The 16,902-nt window shown below is 46.1% G+C and overlaps 2 protein-coding genes across 12 annotated transcripts in view; one reads left to right on the top strand and one right to left on the bottom strand.

Moving 5' to 3' along the window:
* dctn1b (dynactin 1b) overlaps positions 1-2,075 on the top strand; it is a 31,843-nt gene extending 29,768 nt beyond the window's left edge. For all 9 annotated transcript variants that reach the window (XM_076748552.1, XM_076748553.1, XM_076748550.1 and 6 more), the window contains one exon: positions 40-2,075. In XM_076748552.1, coding sequence (XP_076604667.1) covers positions 40-177 — 138 coding nt within the window. In that variant the 3' untranslated portion in view covers positions 178-2,075. The remainder of the gene's footprint in view (positions 1-39) is intronic.
* Positions 2,076-2,117: 42 nt separating this feature from the next.
* alms1 (ALMS1 centrosome and basal body associated protein) lies at positions 2,118-15,669 on the bottom strand. 3 transcript variants are annotated; one of them, XM_076748544.1, is made up of 18 exons: positions 15,542-15,669; positions 14,109-14,289; positions 13,611-13,731; positions 11,648-13,508; positions 11,236-11,395; positions 9,871-11,052; positions 9,390-9,505; positions 7,899-9,006; positions 7,578-7,700; positions 6,585-6,740; positions 5,474-6,435; positions 4,692-4,809; positions 4,155-4,367; positions 3,786-4,048; positions 3,089-3,254; positions 2,871-2,928; positions 2,533-2,632; positions 2,118-2,417 (listed from the first exon to the last, which is right to left on the bottom strand). In XM_076748544.1, exons 1-18 carry the CDS (start codon positions 15,554-15,556, stop codon positions 2,373-2,375), a joined length of 6,948 nt encoding a protein of 2,315 aa, XP_076604659.1. In that variant the 5' UTR covers positions 15,557-15,669; the 3' UTR covers positions 2,118-2,372. The 3 variants fall into 3 exon arrangements, with proteins under 3 accessions (XP_076604659.1, XP_076604661.1, XP_076604660.1); XM_076748546.1 differs by having other exon boundaries at positions 5,474-6,417; XM_076748545.1 differs by having other exon boundaries at positions 7,578-7,697.
* Between the last annotated feature and the right edge of the window lie 1,233 nt (positions 15,670-16,902).

Raw genomic sequence — 16,902 nt, 5'->3', positions numbered from 1 at the left:
ACGCTCCGTCTCTCATGCTGAACCCTCTTCTGTCTTTAGGCGAAGGAGGAGAAGCAGGGCGACTCGGTGCTGGTGGGTCGGGTCTTGGTGCCGTGTCCCCGCGGTCAGGAGCAGGTCCACCGCCTCGTCCTGTCACAGCTTCAGCTGCAGCGAGTTCACAGTCTGCTGAGGACCTAAACTTCAGCCACCGACACAAACATCAGCAGCTTGGCGGCCTGGTTTCCACTCCAGGGCCAAACAAAGCGACGTCAGCTGTTACACCGATTCCAACCTGCAGGAAATGATCCTCACCTGCTCTGACAGGCAGGAGGATCTGTGACGGTCAGGGCGGCGGCTCGAGACCAGTCTCACCTCAAGATCACTTTGGATCCAGGACTCGTTTGGTCTGTCTGGGTTTGTTTTGGCTCTCCTTTGTTTTGGGCGAGAGCTGCGACTAGATTTTAAATGATTAGTTAAAGAACCAGTTCAAGCTACAGAAAATCAATTAGAAATTATTTGATAACGGATTCATCGTTTCGGTCATTTATGGAGACAAAATGCCTCAAACGTGAAGATCTTTCTTTGACAGTAAACTGAATATCTTTGGGCCACTTTGATAAATTAATGATTTTATCGACAAAAACACATTTCAGAAAATTTTAAAGCAAATTTCTCTTCCACAGATGGAAGGCATCATACGTATTTATTGTACCCCTGACGAGTGATACTACTGCTGTCCAATATCTCCTTCTCTTTCCTGTCAGAACTCGTCACAGTGACAAAAATCTAAATCAGACTTGACCCTGTTGGTTTTCAAAGTGACCTGACTGAGCCTGCTGCGCTCTCGCCTGCTGCCCTGCGCACTGTGATGACACACTGGGTGAGGAGGTCGTGGCTCAGAGGACGTAGAGATATTTGCATCTGCACAGCTGCATGCTGCCCAGATTCACTGCTGTGTTGTGTTTGCAGAGTATTTCTCAGCCTCCTCTCTGGCCCTGGTGTGGAAGCTTAAACTCGATGTTGCTCCATGTTTCTATGTTCCACTACTGACGCTACCGTTACCGCTGCACACGATAACAAGGATCATGACTGTGTTGTAAGTTGTTGTGCGCTCCATTTTTTTAGAAGTGTCTAAAGGGAAAGGATTTAGAAAGTACACTGAAAAAACAATAGTTTTGTCGTTTAAAGGCGTTTTACTGTTTGATCAAAGAGACTTTTTGCACATGAGTCCTGAGTGACGGGAGAAACCACAGAGAACAGAATCCCGTTCGACTTGGACGTAACTTCACGGCTGCGAAGACGTTTCACTCCAGAATGTGTCGAGCATTGTGAGTTTTTCTCTGTGGTTTCATTAAAACCTTTTGGACTGCACAGAACAAGAAACGCTGATTCACCTCGAGGGATCTACTGTGTGAAACTCAGTTAAAAATCTTCGGCTTTTGCAGATTTTTCATGTTTATTTAAAGACAGATGGTTTAAATTATTCAGTATTTATTACACTCGTGGTGTAAATTCCTGTAAGCTGTTACCGTCGACTTTTACGTGCTTGGTAGAAAAGGCGCGCCGGCTGAATTACAAACATCCAGAACGGCCTGTGCTGCCTTCGTTGTGCTGAGATTGGTGTTGCTGTGCCAGAGTTCGTCCGAGCCTTAAACCTGCAGAGAGCCTTGTGGTAAAGAGCGGTCACCTGCCTTATTTTGGATTTGTTCAGACCAAACCTCGTTTAAAGCAAAACTACATCTTTGCCAAAGAAGCTTTGTTTCTCTTCACCACGTTTGCCATGATTTTAAGAGGCTTTTACTTCATTAATCCTTTAATTATGTTATTTAATGACGTGTTAGACTCTGTTTACACAGTATCGTCCTAACTTGAAGTTTTATTTTATGAATAATTTAACGATGGGCATAGTGCATCTACGTGACTGTAGTTTCAGAGGGAAAACGCAGATTTTTCTTATTTATTCATTCTGTTATTTATCTGTTGTGTCAGTGAGCAGCTCGTGTGCTGAATCTGCAGCTTGTCTAACTTGTCTTTTCCTCGTGTGGCTTCCTGCTCTTGCACAACCGATAACTGATCAATAAAAGACATTAAAGCCAGCGCCTTCCTGTCTTCAATCAAAACGCGGAGTTGAGCAGAAATGGTTAAAAATTCTGCAGAAATCTGGTTTATTTTGACATCCAAACACATTTTCAAGTTTAAACCAATTAAAACACTCCTCTGGTCTGGAAGTAGGAAAATGTAAAAATGACAGAAACTCCACTTTTCTACATAATCTTTCAAATATCAACTAAAAATGTGGTAAATAAAAGCTCTTTTTGAGTTGAGTCAGGTAGTTTTGTTCTGCTCAGTTGTTTTCACATCGTGGATTTCATCTACAGTAAAGGTTTCACTGATCAGTGCCAGGCTGCTCTCCTGCCCAGGACGCGGCTGGTGATTCTCTGAAAGACAGAAAACAAGCGTTCCTCTTTCACAAAGTTGGCTTCAGGCTCATTTTGAGCTCAGTCAGATTCATTTCGTGGACTTTGTGAATGAGAAAAGCTGTTTTTGTTGTACCTTGTTGTAGAGTTGAGCGTTCAGCCGGTAAGATCGATACTCTGCTTTTCGTCTTTCCTCCTCTCTCCTCCTCTGCACCTCTGGCAGAGTCTCGTAGATCCTGGAGAGGAGACGAAACGAAGCCTTTATGTTAACTTTACATGTTGTTACATCCTGTAAGCGAAACCTTTCTGCAAGCATCAGCGTCTGCAGCACCAGATCTACTTTCACCTGATGATGTAGAACTTGGTGTCAGTGCTCAGTCAGAGTGCCTGAACACTGAATTCATCTGCTGGAGCTGGAAATATTCAGGATGTTGTTAGTTCCTCAAACATTTCTTACTTTTGATGGGAGCTTACTGTTTGGATCTCTGTATCATCTCCTTCCTGGGAACAGCCCTCCTGAGCAGAGCTGGGCCTTCACAAAGAAAAAACAGCAGCTATAAATATGACTAATAAAGGACAGTTTCAAAACCTTCAGTCCTCTTTACGATGCAGAGACTGATTTAAGATCTGGACACATGAGACACGCAGCTGTGGACAGAACGTTCAGCCTCCTGCTGCTTCCTGTCGAGTACCTGCAGGCTTCGGCAGCCTCCCCGCTCCTCCAGGCCGGCTGAAGAGTTCGTCTCTGTCTCTGCTGAAGACTTCCTGTAACTTCCTCTCCTCCGCCTGCTGAGCCAGACGCTCCACCCTCCGCCTGGACTGAGAGATGAACTCCGGACGATGCATCTGCAGAGCCTCCTGCAGGATCCAAGAGGAGCGTTAACGGATTCAAAGCACAAACGGGTCTGATGATGGGAACATTCACGTCTCAGAATGGACGCCCAGCATTTTAACTTAAAGGCCCTGAAGGTATTTTCTCAATCTGTGAGGTTATTAAAGCTGCAACTAAGATTATTTTCACTGCTGATTAATCTGCAGATTATTTTCTCAATTAATTGATTAGTTGTTTGGTCAATAAAATGTTAGAAAACTTCAATCAGTGCTTCCCAAAGCCCAAAATGACGTCCTCAAATTTCTTGTTTCATCCACAACCTGGAAGCTGGAATCAGAGAATTTGGACTTTTTTACCTTAAAAATTTGCTAATCACTGTAATAGTTGACTAATCAATTAATCGTTGCAGCTCCAGATGTTTTTCTACATGAACGCACCATCTTCTCGAGGTATGTATGGTTTTTTTCTGCGCTGACGAGTCTCTCAGTCCTGAACTGATCGGCCGTCCTCAGCTGCAGCCTGTTCACTGATGTTTTTAAAGTCGAATAAAAACCAACCTGCAGAGAGATGCGTTCCAGACCAGCAGGCATCACTTTGGTTCTTGGTTCTAAATCAGGTTCGGGATGATGTGGAACACTGGGCCGCTTGTTTCCGCCCTCGTGAACTTGTCTCTGTCTGAGCGGTTCTCTCCACGGGCTGACTCTGCTGTACAGTTCAAACCAGGCGGCGCTCGGCCTCCACCCCGACTCCTCTTCCTCCGGCCGGTTCTCCTTCCTCGCCTCTGACCTCAGGTCGTCAGCAGAGATGAACCATGAAACACCTGGAGAGGACCAGCCGAGAACAAGGACTCAGTTTGCTGTAGAACAAAGACGCTGTACTCAGACCAGCAGACTCCGAGCAGACGCCTCCTCCGCAGCCTGACGTACCTTCAGGGAAGCTCTTCGACAGGCTCCTCTTGTTCTCTCTCTGTTTGTGCACCCCCTGAGTCTTAGAGGCGCTCCTCTGCCCTCCTCTTCCTCTCTCTGAGTTGGATGAAGAAGATGAGTTCCGGGAAGTTCTAGCTTCAGCAGGTGAAGGGAACGTGGTTCCTACATCTCTGGTGTGACGTCGAGTCCCATTACTGACGAGCTCCAGATCACCTGAGGAGAGAGAAAACAGGGACACATGGTGTTTGGGATTATAGAAGCTCCACTTTTACGAGAGAAAGGGCATCGAGGACGACGAGTCCGTTAGTTATATGAGATGTTTTCAGACAGAATTTCTCTGAAAGTGTTTCCTCTCTTCAAATGCTCTTTCCAAAAATCACTCACAAAACTCATCTTGTATCTGTGTTTTCTGTTTTGTAACTCTCTATTGCTGACTGAGCAAACAGTGACTCAGCGACTCACCGTGCAGACACTTACGCACACACATAAATAACCAAAACTTAAGAAATGTACAAAAGAACCTCGGCAAAGACCGACCTGCCTGGATGCCTCTGCTGACCATTTTAACAGCCTTCTTGGCTGCCAGAGTCCTGGAGGGGCCGTGGTGTGATGGGAGGGTGTAAGTGCTGGTTGAGGATGCAGAATCAGCAGCAACCTGAGGACCAAAGCATCGACACCGAGAGATTACAGCTGCTCAGTGCCTCTAAGGATTACTTACTGTATTTGTTCTGTGCACCTACATCAGTCTTTCTCACAGAAAACATTTTGACATGTCAAAGCAGGAAAAGCTCGGGTGTAAACAAATTAATCTTGGCTGAATTCCAGTGAGCTGCTTCAGTTTCAGGGTGTTGGTATCGTGCATGCTGACTCAGTCGTAGTTTACTGGGACACTGAACAGAGTCATGAGTAACCTTTTCCTGCTACGACACGTCAGAGACTCTGAAACAATGCAGATTTTTGTGGATTTATTCCAAATTCCACAGTCAGTTATGAAAATCAAAGACTTCTTGTTTGACTGTTTTTGCCAAATTCTGCTAAATTCATCAGTGTTTTCTCAAACAGCGCTGATGTTTGGACAGAGAATGATGGACTGAAACATCTTGTTGCTGTATTTTAGGTAAAAGAGGATTTCAAAGACTCTTTGTTTAGAGTTTTATCTTTTAAGCTTCGTTTCATTTTTCTCAAATCTGCACACTTTGAAGGGTGGTGACGGATACAAAGAGCTGTGTTTACTGCTCTGGCACATAAATATGATCACCTTAATGTGTAATTAAACGAGCTTTACTTCAGAATGAGAGCGAGGGCGATGATGTGCTTACTGTGGACTCGTCGGTGCCGGTGGTCTCTGACAGTCTTCGTCCTCTCCTCTGCTCCCTCCCGTCTTTCTGCCTGTTGATGGTGTCGTACAGTTTACTGAGGCCGGAGCTGGTTTTCAGGTGCTGGACTCTGTGGGCGCCGAAGGCTCGGACCAGCCGTGCCGTGTCCACGGTGGACATGGAGCCAGACGTGGTGGACGTGGTCTCTGACTGGTCTCTGTCTGCAGGACAGCGGTGAGGACTCTGGGAGGAGTCGAGAGAGAAGCTGGAGGCGAAGGAGTCCTCGTCTGCAGGCTGAGACGTTTCCTCTACCTGAAGCCTCTGAGTCCAGGCCTGACGAGGGATCGGAGGTTCAACTTCCACCTTTCTCCCTCCTCTGACGTTCCACTCCACCTCTCTGGCCTCGGTTCCTACGCTCCTCTTCGCTGCTCCGACATGCTTCTGTCTTTGCCTCCCTGCAGCGTCTCCTCCCCTCCGTCCCTGTGGGTCACAGAATGCATCTGACGTGTTTGTTCCTCTTGTGCTGTGAATCAGACGCGACAGGCGCTCGAGCCGCTCCAGCAGCGATGCCTCTCGGTCGCTGGTCGGTCGGGACTCCTCCAGGCTCCGCTGATCACAGAACCTCTGCCACAGCTGGTCCAGAGTGCTGCTCCTCTGCTGGGCAGCGGGGCGAGGGAGGTCCCTCCTGTCCTGGTCTCGCTCTGCGTGAAGGACAGAGCCTCGGTCCAGGCGATGGCTCGCCTTCTCGTGGTCCATTTCCAGGTGAACTGGCTGAGATCTCTCCCGGCTGGACTCCGGCTGATCATGACTGAGGAACTGCACTGGACTGGTCCCCTGGTCCCTCGTGGAGGCTTCTTGGTTGCTCGATAAAGGCACTCTGGTAAAGGCAACTGACACCTGAGAGGACGGCTTCGGAGTCTGAGTCACACTTGTTTGTGAGGGTCTATCTGCTGATACAGAGACACCTATGAGGAGAGAGACAACAGGAGTCAGGATTTAATTTGCATTAGACTTCTTCTGCACAACATATTTATCACTCACTGCCCACTAAGCAGTTTTATTCTACATGTCACAGCAGAAGAAACTGAGGAAATACTGATGGCGTTCAGCTCACCTCTGCGTCCGGGCTCGTTCATGGTGAGGGCGGTCGTCTTCAGCCTCTTGCTGTAGATTCCCTCTGTGTGTCTGATGGTGACTCCGCGGTCCAGACCTGGGTCTCGGTTGCCGAGGACCTCGCTGCTGAAGCGTGGGGGCACGGCGTCGTCCGAGCCTGCTCAGAGTAAAAGGTGGCTCGTTACCTCATGACGAGTGCTACCAGAGAAAGTTAAACCGCTGCTGGATCAGTGACCAAAGCCTTCATTTTCAGCCTGTAACGAACAGAAGACGCTCAAAGACGTGGAGTTTACAGCCCCCCTCTCAGTCTCTCTGCTGGGGCCCCAGCTCTGCCTTTGTCTCACTCTGCCCCCGAACATGAATAATGAATGCACTGCCTGGTGTGTGTTACAATAGACCAGCTGCCACTCATACGGGCACAGGGGAAATGAGAGCAGAGCCTCCTCATCTGTCGCACATCCAACCGACTATTCAGTTCTCTGGATTTGATAAATTCCTTCTTTTTTTTTTTACACTTTTCATTTGGATTTATCCATGTGTGCTTGATCCATGCCTTTTTTTATCTATAGATATTTTTTGTTTTTCTTCGATGCACCTTAACTACAAATATGAGAAATATATTAGTCACTCCCTGCCGGTTAGAGTCAGTCCAGCCCGACGCTCTAATCCTATATCAGCCTACACAAGCCTCGTGTTTTGCCTGGAGGACCCACACATTTTAAACCTTTGCCATCTTCTGTCCTTTGAAAACATCAGATTTCCACACAGTCAGAGAAGAACAAGCGTGCCTCCTGGTCAAAGTTTAAGGTCGGCCATGTTGTTGCACCTGTATTGCTTTGTGCAAAATGACACAGCTTAAAAAAATATGAGAATAAAATGCAATGATAAAATGGAAACTGACTCTTGACTGATGACTCGAATCACCGACTTTTAGGTGCAGCCTACAAATTATACCGAGGCAGAAATTGTGCAGTGGCTCCGGCGTTGAATGTACCTGTGTGGGAGCTTTCCATGGTGGTGTCAGACAGGTCGGTGGAGGAGAAGTCAGCTTCTGTTTGAGGGACGTAGAAGAGCTCCTCGCTGCCACGGGGTTTATAAGGTAAAAGAACAGGCACTGCTGTACGAGGAGAGGCGAGAAGGAACACAGACAGTTTAGAATAAAGACATTTGGACATTCACATTCACTTATTATAGAATTTTGCTCCTACAGTGAAGGGTTGAGTTTTATTTTCCAGTTAAACTTTATTATAAAACTCTGTTACAGAAGTTAAAATAACATGAGATAAGTTTTAAATACACTTCATAACAAGCCTACCTGGTGACTCAGTGGTTAAGGGTCTCGGTGACACCAACATTCTGTGAGATGGAGTAAAAGGTTGTGGGGAGGTGGAGGCCATCTTTCCCTGAGGCACAGCGGGTTTGAACAGGGTGGAGGTGTCGGCTCTTTCAGGTCCCCGCTGTCTTATTGGCTCCCTGTTGTCGTACCACTCTGGCGGACTGGACAACCCGACGCCTTCGTCTGGACTGCTGGCAGCAGAAGACGAGTGTCTGAGGGGGACAAATTCCTTACGTGGCAGCCCCGTAACAGCATCAGCATGACTGGAGGGGACAGCGGGGGCCAAGCTGTGATCGCTGGCTTTGGGGGACAGAGTCAGATGGACATGTGAGACGTGACCCGTCCTGGCTGGAGATTCGGGGGTGGGTGAACTTGTGGCCTGTTCAGCCTCAGGACCAAGATCAGAAACAGAGCTGTCTCGGCCGGATAACTCGTCTTCTCGCCTGAAAGACGGAGCGTCGTCGTCTTTAGCATTCACCTCCTCTCTATCTAAACCCAGAGAGGGTGGAGGAGGCTCTTCACACTGGCCTCCTACAGTGTCCTGCCTCTTCTGATCCCCTGGTGCTGACTGAGGAGTCAGGTTTTGGTTTGTGGTGTTCAGACTGCTGCTCGGCTCAAACGCAGAATGTGGGTCTGGGGCGGTCTTATCTTCTTCATCCACGGTCGGGGGAAGAGGCCTGTTGGCTTTAGGGTGTTCGACTGCTCCAGTGGAGAGCTCTTTCAGGTGGAGCGGCTCCGGTGCTGGACTGAAAGGAGGTGCAGGCGATGTGGACGGGGAGGGGGAGGTGGAGCGCCTGCGGGTGGCGATGGTGATAGACGTGAGAGCCCGTGGAGTTGTCTTCGGGAGGGTTACCCCTTCTCTGGCAGCAATCTCACGTATCTGAGCCTCCAGATCTGGACGAGGAGGGTTCTGAAGCTGCACTCTGGAGTCAGAGTGATCTGTGTTGAGGCTCTGCAGAAGCTGGGATGACTGGTTGTTAGCATCAACGATGGCGGTGAATGTATGTGCTTGCCGAGCTGAATCCTGCCCCCTCAGGGCTCTAACACTGGACCCTGCACTGCTCTCTGTATCCGTGCTCCCCTGACTCTGGAAGAAAAGCAAAAAAATGAGGTCTGTGTCAAACTGTGAAACCAAGCGAGGTCTTAACGTCACCCTGTGAATTCATTCACCACAAAGACTCAAAGAAACCCTGTTAGCACGGCAAAATTTCACTGAAAACATAACTGGGAACAGTTTAAATCGTTTTTTTTCCCAAAAAGTTTAACATGCATTTGTTGACACACCATGTCTGCAACACACCAGTTACCTCAAGCATGAGACCTGGACTGTCCAGAGTTTGGAGGCGGGACATCAGAATGACAACAAAACATTATTTTTTCACAGTTTTCATGATTTAAAGGGGAAATGTGTGACAAAATAAAAAATACGGTTAATTTAAAGTATTTTCAAATGTAGTAAATTTGGTTTACCTTTAGAGGGTTTTTTAACAACAGCTCTCTCTTGATCTCTTCAATCCGCTCTCTGTCTTCTTGGTCCAGCTCCAGGGGCTCACACTGCTGTCCTGACAGCTTCATCTTAATCCACTCTGTGGCACAGAAACAATGAAGCTCATGTCGATGACAGTTTATTTGTGCAAGATCGTTTCTTTCACAGTATGTCAGTGTACAAAGCCAGCGGGTGAGTTGGGATAGAGCTCTTCTGTTCCACAGAACAGGAAGTCAAAGCAGCACGTGTTCGACTGCGTTGTGTGTGAGGAATGAGACAGACTCAATGCATTGACACACATTTTGAGGAGAACCTGGTTGGAATTGTCCAAGTATAACAAAAGACTAGAGGGAAGTGACTTCTGCTGCAGGACTTGCTCGAAAAGTTTCTTTGACTGTTTCCACCATGAACATTTATGACACAAGGCTGGAGTGTAAAATTTGAACAACAGGTGAATCCTCTTACCTCTGGCTTTGTTCTCCTCTTGGTCAGTGATGCTGGGTGTACTGGACACCATGGTGGCTGGAGACTCACTCTGCAGTAACTTGGCCACTCTGACTGCCAGCGAGCTGTCACTGCTCCCATCACTCATCACTCCCTGGTCTGTGTCTTCGAGTATGGGCGAGGAGGAACTACTCTGTACATGACCTTCCAGAGTCGTCTGCTTTGCCTCCTCTGTGGCACCCGCCTTGTCTGTAGGAGTAGAAATGAGCTGTTGTGCACTCAAAGCTGGCGACGGCTTGATGACTGGTGGCTGTGGTGGGACTTTGTTGTCGGGGGGAGCAGCACTGCAGCCCTCAGGCTCTGCCCGCCGGGCTGACTGGGAGAGGACATGGGACGACCCTGGACCTCTACTAACAGTGCTATCTTGTGGTCTTCTGTATGCACCTGTGGTTGGCGCAGTGATAGGGGGATGTGTGGATGCATGATTAGGTTGCCTTGATGAAGTCATGCTCTCTCGACCAACAGAACTTTCTCTAAGTTTCTCTGAGGTTAGCATGGAGTCGGACGAGGACCTGGCCCATAGCAGGGAGGACCGAGTTCTGGGGTCTGCAGTAGCGGACGAGGTGGAGAAAGAGGAGTCCTGGAGTCTGTTGGTTTCTTTCCTTAGTGAAAGGAATATGTCCTCATTAGAGAGCAGACGAGGCGCTGCAGAAGACGGCGAGGAAGCCGCAGAAGACCCAGCAGAAACCACGTTGTCCGCCTGGGAAAGCAACTTGCGAATCTCTAACAAGGCCTTGGAGCTGACAAAAGAAGCTTCTGCACTTTGCCCCATACTGTGGCTCGTTTCCAAAGGTGAATCCAGGTCTCTGTCCCCGCCTCTCGCCTCAGTAGCTAACGAGAGGTCAGAGTCAAACCTGTCTCCATGCTGGATGGTATTCTGGCTGCTGGTTAAGCTGCTGTCCCTCTGCTGCTGCAGGGCGGTCTGCAGTGTGGAGGGATAAGAGTCTTCATCCGGCTGGGAAGACGGTGCCAGTTCGCTTTCACTCTGGATAGCTTCTCTATCTGATGAAGGAGAAGGCCGCCTGGGCCGCTCTGGGATGGACGCAGCTGGACCAAGACTGTCCAGGCTGAAGGGAATGGATATACTGGAGTCCACTGACAGAATGCTGGATCTGGAAAACTCTCCTTTATGTGGACTGCCACCTGAAAATGAAAATAGCTATTTAACCTATATTCTTCTTCAAAGAGGAATAATATACCTTTTTGTACCTTCTGTATACGGTCTATGATGAACTACAGGCAATGACATTCAGATACCATATATAAATGAAAATTCTGCTCTTCAAGAGTTAAATTTTCTGTTTAGACTGTGATTTTTAAAGGTACCTTCAGAGGGTTGGGTGCTCTTGGTCGGGGTTCCAACAGATCCTTTAATTGTACAGAGATCAGTGGGAGAGAATTCAGGCTCTCTGATTGGCCCTCTGGGTGCAAATGGAGTTAATATTGTTGAGGGAGACTGGTCAATCCCCAGGTTATGAAGATACAACTGCAAGAAAAATAAACACAGAACATGTCAGAATTAGGAGTACAGGTCTACATCTATATACCTTTTTTTTTTTTTTTTTTATTTACAGTGTGCATGCTGAACAAAATTAACTGCTAAATTTAGCTGAAACTGAATCTGCGATAACAACAACAACAACAACAACAACACATTTTCCAGTTCTAAACATATTCTAAATCATATTTAAAGAATTTCTATGCTTGTTTATATATGATTTCCAGCTTTTTCAAATACCGGAATTCGTTCTTCAATGTTGAGCTGTCCTCTGGGCAGAGGTGGTGGTGTTGGTAATTTTGAAGTCCAGTACGGGGCGTAGTTATCCACCTCCAGGCTGACAACAGAAGAAGCACCAACAGAAGTTCCTAATTTGACTCCACTGTTGTAACTATCTTGGGAACTTGAGAGCGTCAAATCGTGATCGAGTGACACGTCACTGAACTGACCGAGGCTCAGGAGAGGCAGAGGCTGAGATGTGGCACTTGGCTGGTGAACATCATCCTGAGTCTGACTCTTCTCTTTTTCTGCACGTCTCTCGGTCTGCTGATCTTTCTTAACCGACATGACAACAGTGCTAAGAGAGGAATGGGACTGTGACCTGCCAGCGGGTGAGGCAGAGGGTCTTGCTGCAGAGCCAGTGTTTTCTTTGTCACTGGGAGAACTGCCCACCGCCTCCCCTCTTCTTGAAGAGGCAGAGGGAACCGTAGAGGAGCTCTGTGTGACATTCTGATTGGCAGCACTTGAAACAGGAGGCTGTTGTAAACTCCTCGCTTGCTGACTCAGGACGCGATTCAGGGTGTCAGATATTGCATCATAAGCTTTCTTTTTTGGAGAGATGCCAGAAAATCCTTGCAGTGCCAAGCTATCAAACAGAGATGCCTTGCCAGTCTGGTTTGCCCTCCAAGCATCTACTTTCTGCATGTAGTTGAGACTTGGGAGAGACTGGACTTTTGCAGAGGTCGCTTCCTCTTGGCACTGATTCGATGGGTCTGGGCGATGGACATCTGCCACAGGAACAGCTGGCTGTGGAGAGATCTCTGCGTTTGACTCATATGACTTCTCTTTATTGGATTCTATGGCAGAAAGTTGCCCTAATTTAGCCTTGACACTGGATTTGGGTGGGGCCTTAAAAACACCTGGAGTGGACTGAGACTGTGGAAGGAAACCCAGGTAGGACCCATCAATCCCTGTTTGGTTCCCTGAGGACCAGAGGTCTTGCTCTCTCTGACCTCGTTCCACTCCTACTGAAAACGGACCCGTCCACGGCACGCCACCTAGATCTGTTCTGGTGGTGCTTGGCTTGCCTTCAGATGTCTCTGTGGGATTTGGTGTGAGAGACTGAGCAGGTGGTGTAAGACTCCGCTGTTGGTTTTTAGACTCAGCTTCACAGCTGCTGCGCCTCTCTACCTCAGACAGCAGTTCTCTGCGTAATACTTCACTACTGTCATCGGGTTGAGTGCTGCGGAGCCCCATAGTGATGTTTGAGACCTCAGATGACAACGTTCGTGACTGGTCACGTGGTTGTATCTGCTGCTGAAGAGAAGCTTCACCTGGAGGATGCTCTCTTGTAACTGTTCTTTGGTCAATGTCTGATTTGCAAGCTTGACTGCTTTTAGGCTCTTTGGAAAAAGATGCAGCGATCTTCACAGAGGTCTCAGATGCAGAGGAAACAGCACTACTACTGCTGCTTGGCATGCCAACATCTTTCTGAAGGAGCTCCAGAAGCTGCTGGGCAGGAATTTCCTTACTCAGAAAGAATGCCTCATCTTCAGCAGCCTCTCCCACTGGCTTGTCTGCAGGGTCAGTTAGAGTCTCTGAGTCATTCTCTCTGCTAACTGTATCATCTTTGCGTGGTACTCCCTGTCCATCCGTGGTGGCAATCAGTGGGGGGTGAATAGATTCCTTTTGTCTGCCTTCGTCCCCTGGTGACAAACTGTACTGGGACAGAGAGCAGCAGCTGTTTGGTCCTTCCTCAGACAGGATGGTTGCCTGGGCCAAAGGGTGCTGGGACAGCGAACCATGCTCAGAGGCCTGAGTGGTGTGATCCTGGGGTGGAAAGTGAAACCTCTCTGATGCCATGGACAAGTCAGGGTAGGCCCTTTGAAAAGTAAATAAATACAATGAAAAACATTCAAGTAGTATTTTGTAGAAAACTGTGTCCACAGGATCAACAATTGACTTTTGATTGATTGTATTTTACCTTAAAGGGGCAAATTCAAAGTCACTTTGTTGGAATAAAGAAGATTCAGTGAACACGCGTTCCACTCCAGAGTTCACAGGCAACAGGGGAAGGGATGGAGACAGGTTGCTATCCTGAAATTCTGATGATACAGAAGATGCTGAATGTTATCCACAGGGAATGTAAACAGTTTAGAACTTACAAAGTATGGATCCTACAAACTTCATGTGTGCAAACCATGACTACATTCAACTTCCCATTATTATGACATCCAATGTGATAAATTATCAACTAGTCAGCTTGAAATGTGATTTTCCATGCCTACACAGATATCCTGAAGTCATGAGACAAATATATATTTCAAATACATACATACATACCATTAAGTATAGTTTATATTCTGAGCCAAAACCGCAGATTTCCAGTAACACACTGTACTTCTGTATCACCTATTCTTACTCAACATTATGACAAAAAAGAGAAGAGTGAGAAACTCATTGTTTTACTCAGTGTACATACTTGATTGCACTGAGTGCCCCCACAGCTGTTGAAGCTCCCAGCCATCTGTATCCTGTCTGGCCTGTCTCTGGTCCTGAAAGGCACAGCTATGACTTTGAGCTCCCAGTCGGTTAATGGGTGTTTGTCCGGCAGCCTGACTCACATCTTCATCCACTGGCAACCGAGGAGACGCCGCTGCCCTCTGTGAACCGAATCATCCAACAACTCACTGTTGCTGTCCTTTTGTGCCATTTAACTTTGCTGTGTAATCTACAGCATGGGAACATTGACACGTTTCTTCTTAAATCAACAACAACTGCTGGTAAAAAGCCTGTAGCTTCAGCAGTTGAGAGGAGTGTAGTGCACAAACTGTTATCTATGGATAACCTGCTGGTCAAACAGCAGAGCACCTTCAGCAAGAAACGTATTCAGCTCCTTTCTGACAATGAACTACAGCAGTCATTCCTGCCAGCTGCTATCACTTTGTATAACGAGCATCCACTGTGTTGGGACAAGTGGTTCCTCTATCATTAAAGTACATTTATTCACAATCATATCACAAAGTCCTTAGCATCTATTATGCAACCTCACAACTCTAGATGATCATATAACAGATTTACTTCTGTCTTTACATATACAGTAGTCAAAGTACAGTCAAATACAATAATATCCAAGGACAATCACGCTCCCTGCAGCATATAGCATTATCTGACACTACTAATGTAGAATATATTAGTGGACACTATCTTTATACAGTGCATATTGTACATTAGACTTAAATATTAGTCTAGTCTAAAGTCGCTGTTTTTATTTTATTGTCTTTTTCTTCTATATTTCTAACATACCTCATTTGTTTTTGTGGTTCACGTGACATAGCTGTTGTAACGACTACAATCACCTTTTGGGATTAATAACGTACTCTACGTTCCCATATGTTCACAATCTATTTTACAGATCACAGATACTAAACAATAATGCACAGCAGAGGTATTTTGGGGTAAAATGAAAATTACCAACATTTTAATTTAACTACATTGTATCATATATCACATTTCAATGAGTTGTCATGCATAGCGAAAAGTTAGCTATGGGCAACAAGTTAGTGATAGCTTGATGAGACACATGACTACGCTGTGTATAACGTGAATCCGCAAACAAACAGCTAACGTTAACTTGCAACTGATTAGCCGCCAATCACCCATGCTACCATTATTACTAATGGATGAAACGCAATATTTTGTCTGACAGTAGAATAACGTTTAAAAGGAGTAAGGTTACTTTAGCCGTTTGTTACTCAGCTAACAACCTAGCAAAGCATTTAGCAGTTAGCTTACTACTGACAACAGCCATCGTTGTTTGAACTGTAACCAGATTTCCCGGGTAATAGTAACGTAAAATCGTGCCGAAGGACGACATCGATGTGGTACAGGACATAATTTTCACACCAAAATTACCTCTGGAGGTTCCATGTTGACGTTGTTGTTGTCAGTCCGCCACAACGAGCGCGTTCCCGGAAGCTGGTATCCATGGAGCGTGCAGCGTTGCTAAGAAATGTACGGAGAAAAACCCGGAAACTCGCGCGGGAGGGCAGAGGGCGCGAGAAGGTTTAGATTTGAACTAAAGTGTGCCAAAGATCGTATATCGACATGAGAACTCCCTCGCTTGCGTTAAAAAGACTACAATTCTCTCCATTCAAAAACAGTGGCCCTACAAGTTTCTGTAGTCTGTGTACAATTTCACTCAATATTGCTGTATGTCGTTTTGATTTGTGATTGTTGTGAATTGTTTACTTCCTCTGTTTTGACAGATGAAGAGTAGAAACATGTGGGTCCACGATTTTTATCATGTCTCAGAAATTAAACGGAGTAGAGGCTCTTTCCTTTTTGCATCTTTTCAGAAAGCTGGCGCAATACACTGACTGACCAGTTAATTAGTGAAATAGCATAGTCATATCTGTCACTGGGGAAGTGTTTCGTTTTTGTTGAAACTATCCATTGAGTATTGGCAGTATTTTGTAATGTTGTTGTATTGGGTTGTTTCATATCAAAATATTTTCCCGAATGTATAATGGTGGCCAAGTAATGTTAGAAATACTGCAAGTGAAACGCATCATTTCTTGTTTATATTATGCTCACATGATGCATATTCCGAATGAAGCTCTATCTAATAAAATTACCGCAAATCAAACACAAAATAAGTCTTATTAAAGCTTCTGGGTACATACACTGTAGCAGAAATAATCAATAAACTTCATATTTAATCACTACACATGAATTATTACATAATCTTATTTACTTTTCCATATCTACATGAATCCACAGGCTCATTGATAAATTCGTATATGTTTGGACTGGATGCTATTCTGCTCTCACCAGATCATGATTTATGTCTGATTCTCGCAAAATGCTTCACAAATAAACCCAGCACAAGGGAAGCTGTAGACAGAGGTGGTCTCCCATGCCCGTGGTTTTATTTCCAATACAGATACTGGCCCTGTGTGGGAGTCAATAAGGGGTCTCAACACAACATTTTTGACCCAGACCCCTCTAACTAAGTCTACCCATTAAGACAGGTAATAAGACCAGGGAGGGTCTTATTATTTGCCTTGACATTAATCAAATTACCATAAACCAACTCGTAAATTGAATATGTGGTCCATGAGGCAGTTGCCTGTTTCACCCTGTCATACAGCAATGGGTTTATCCAGTGAGTTTTAAAGTAAATACAACTGATAGAAATATGTAAATGATATTTTTATGGGCCTGTAATTTGAAGTTATGCTGTCATGTGATTTATGTATTTGATGTAATAAACA

The sequence above is a fragment of the Chaetodon auriga genome, chromosome 14 (genome assembly GCF_051107435.1).
Source record: "Chaetodon auriga isolate fChaAug3 chromosome 14, fChaAug3.hap1, whole genome shotgun sequence".
Classification (NCBI taxonomy): domain Eukaryota; kingdom Metazoa; phylum Chordata; class Actinopteri; order Chaetodontiformes; family Chaetodontidae; genus Chaetodon; species Chaetodon auriga.
The sequence above is the reverse complement of the archived record's forward strand: the minus strand, read 5'-3'. Positions and strand labels throughout refer to the sequence as shown.

Excerpts from the sequence above, each read along its gene's own strand:
- alms1 (XM_076748544.1), bottom strand. Across the intron at positions 7,701-7,898 it reads CTTAACCACTGAGTCACCAG|CAGTGCCTGTTCTTTTACCT; the intron begins GTAGGCTTGTTA and ends CTCCTCGTACAG. Across the intron at positions 2,418-2,532 it reads ACGCTCAACTCTACAACAAG|AGAATCACCAGCCGCGTCCT; the intron begins GTACAACAAAAA and ends TCTGTCTTTCAG.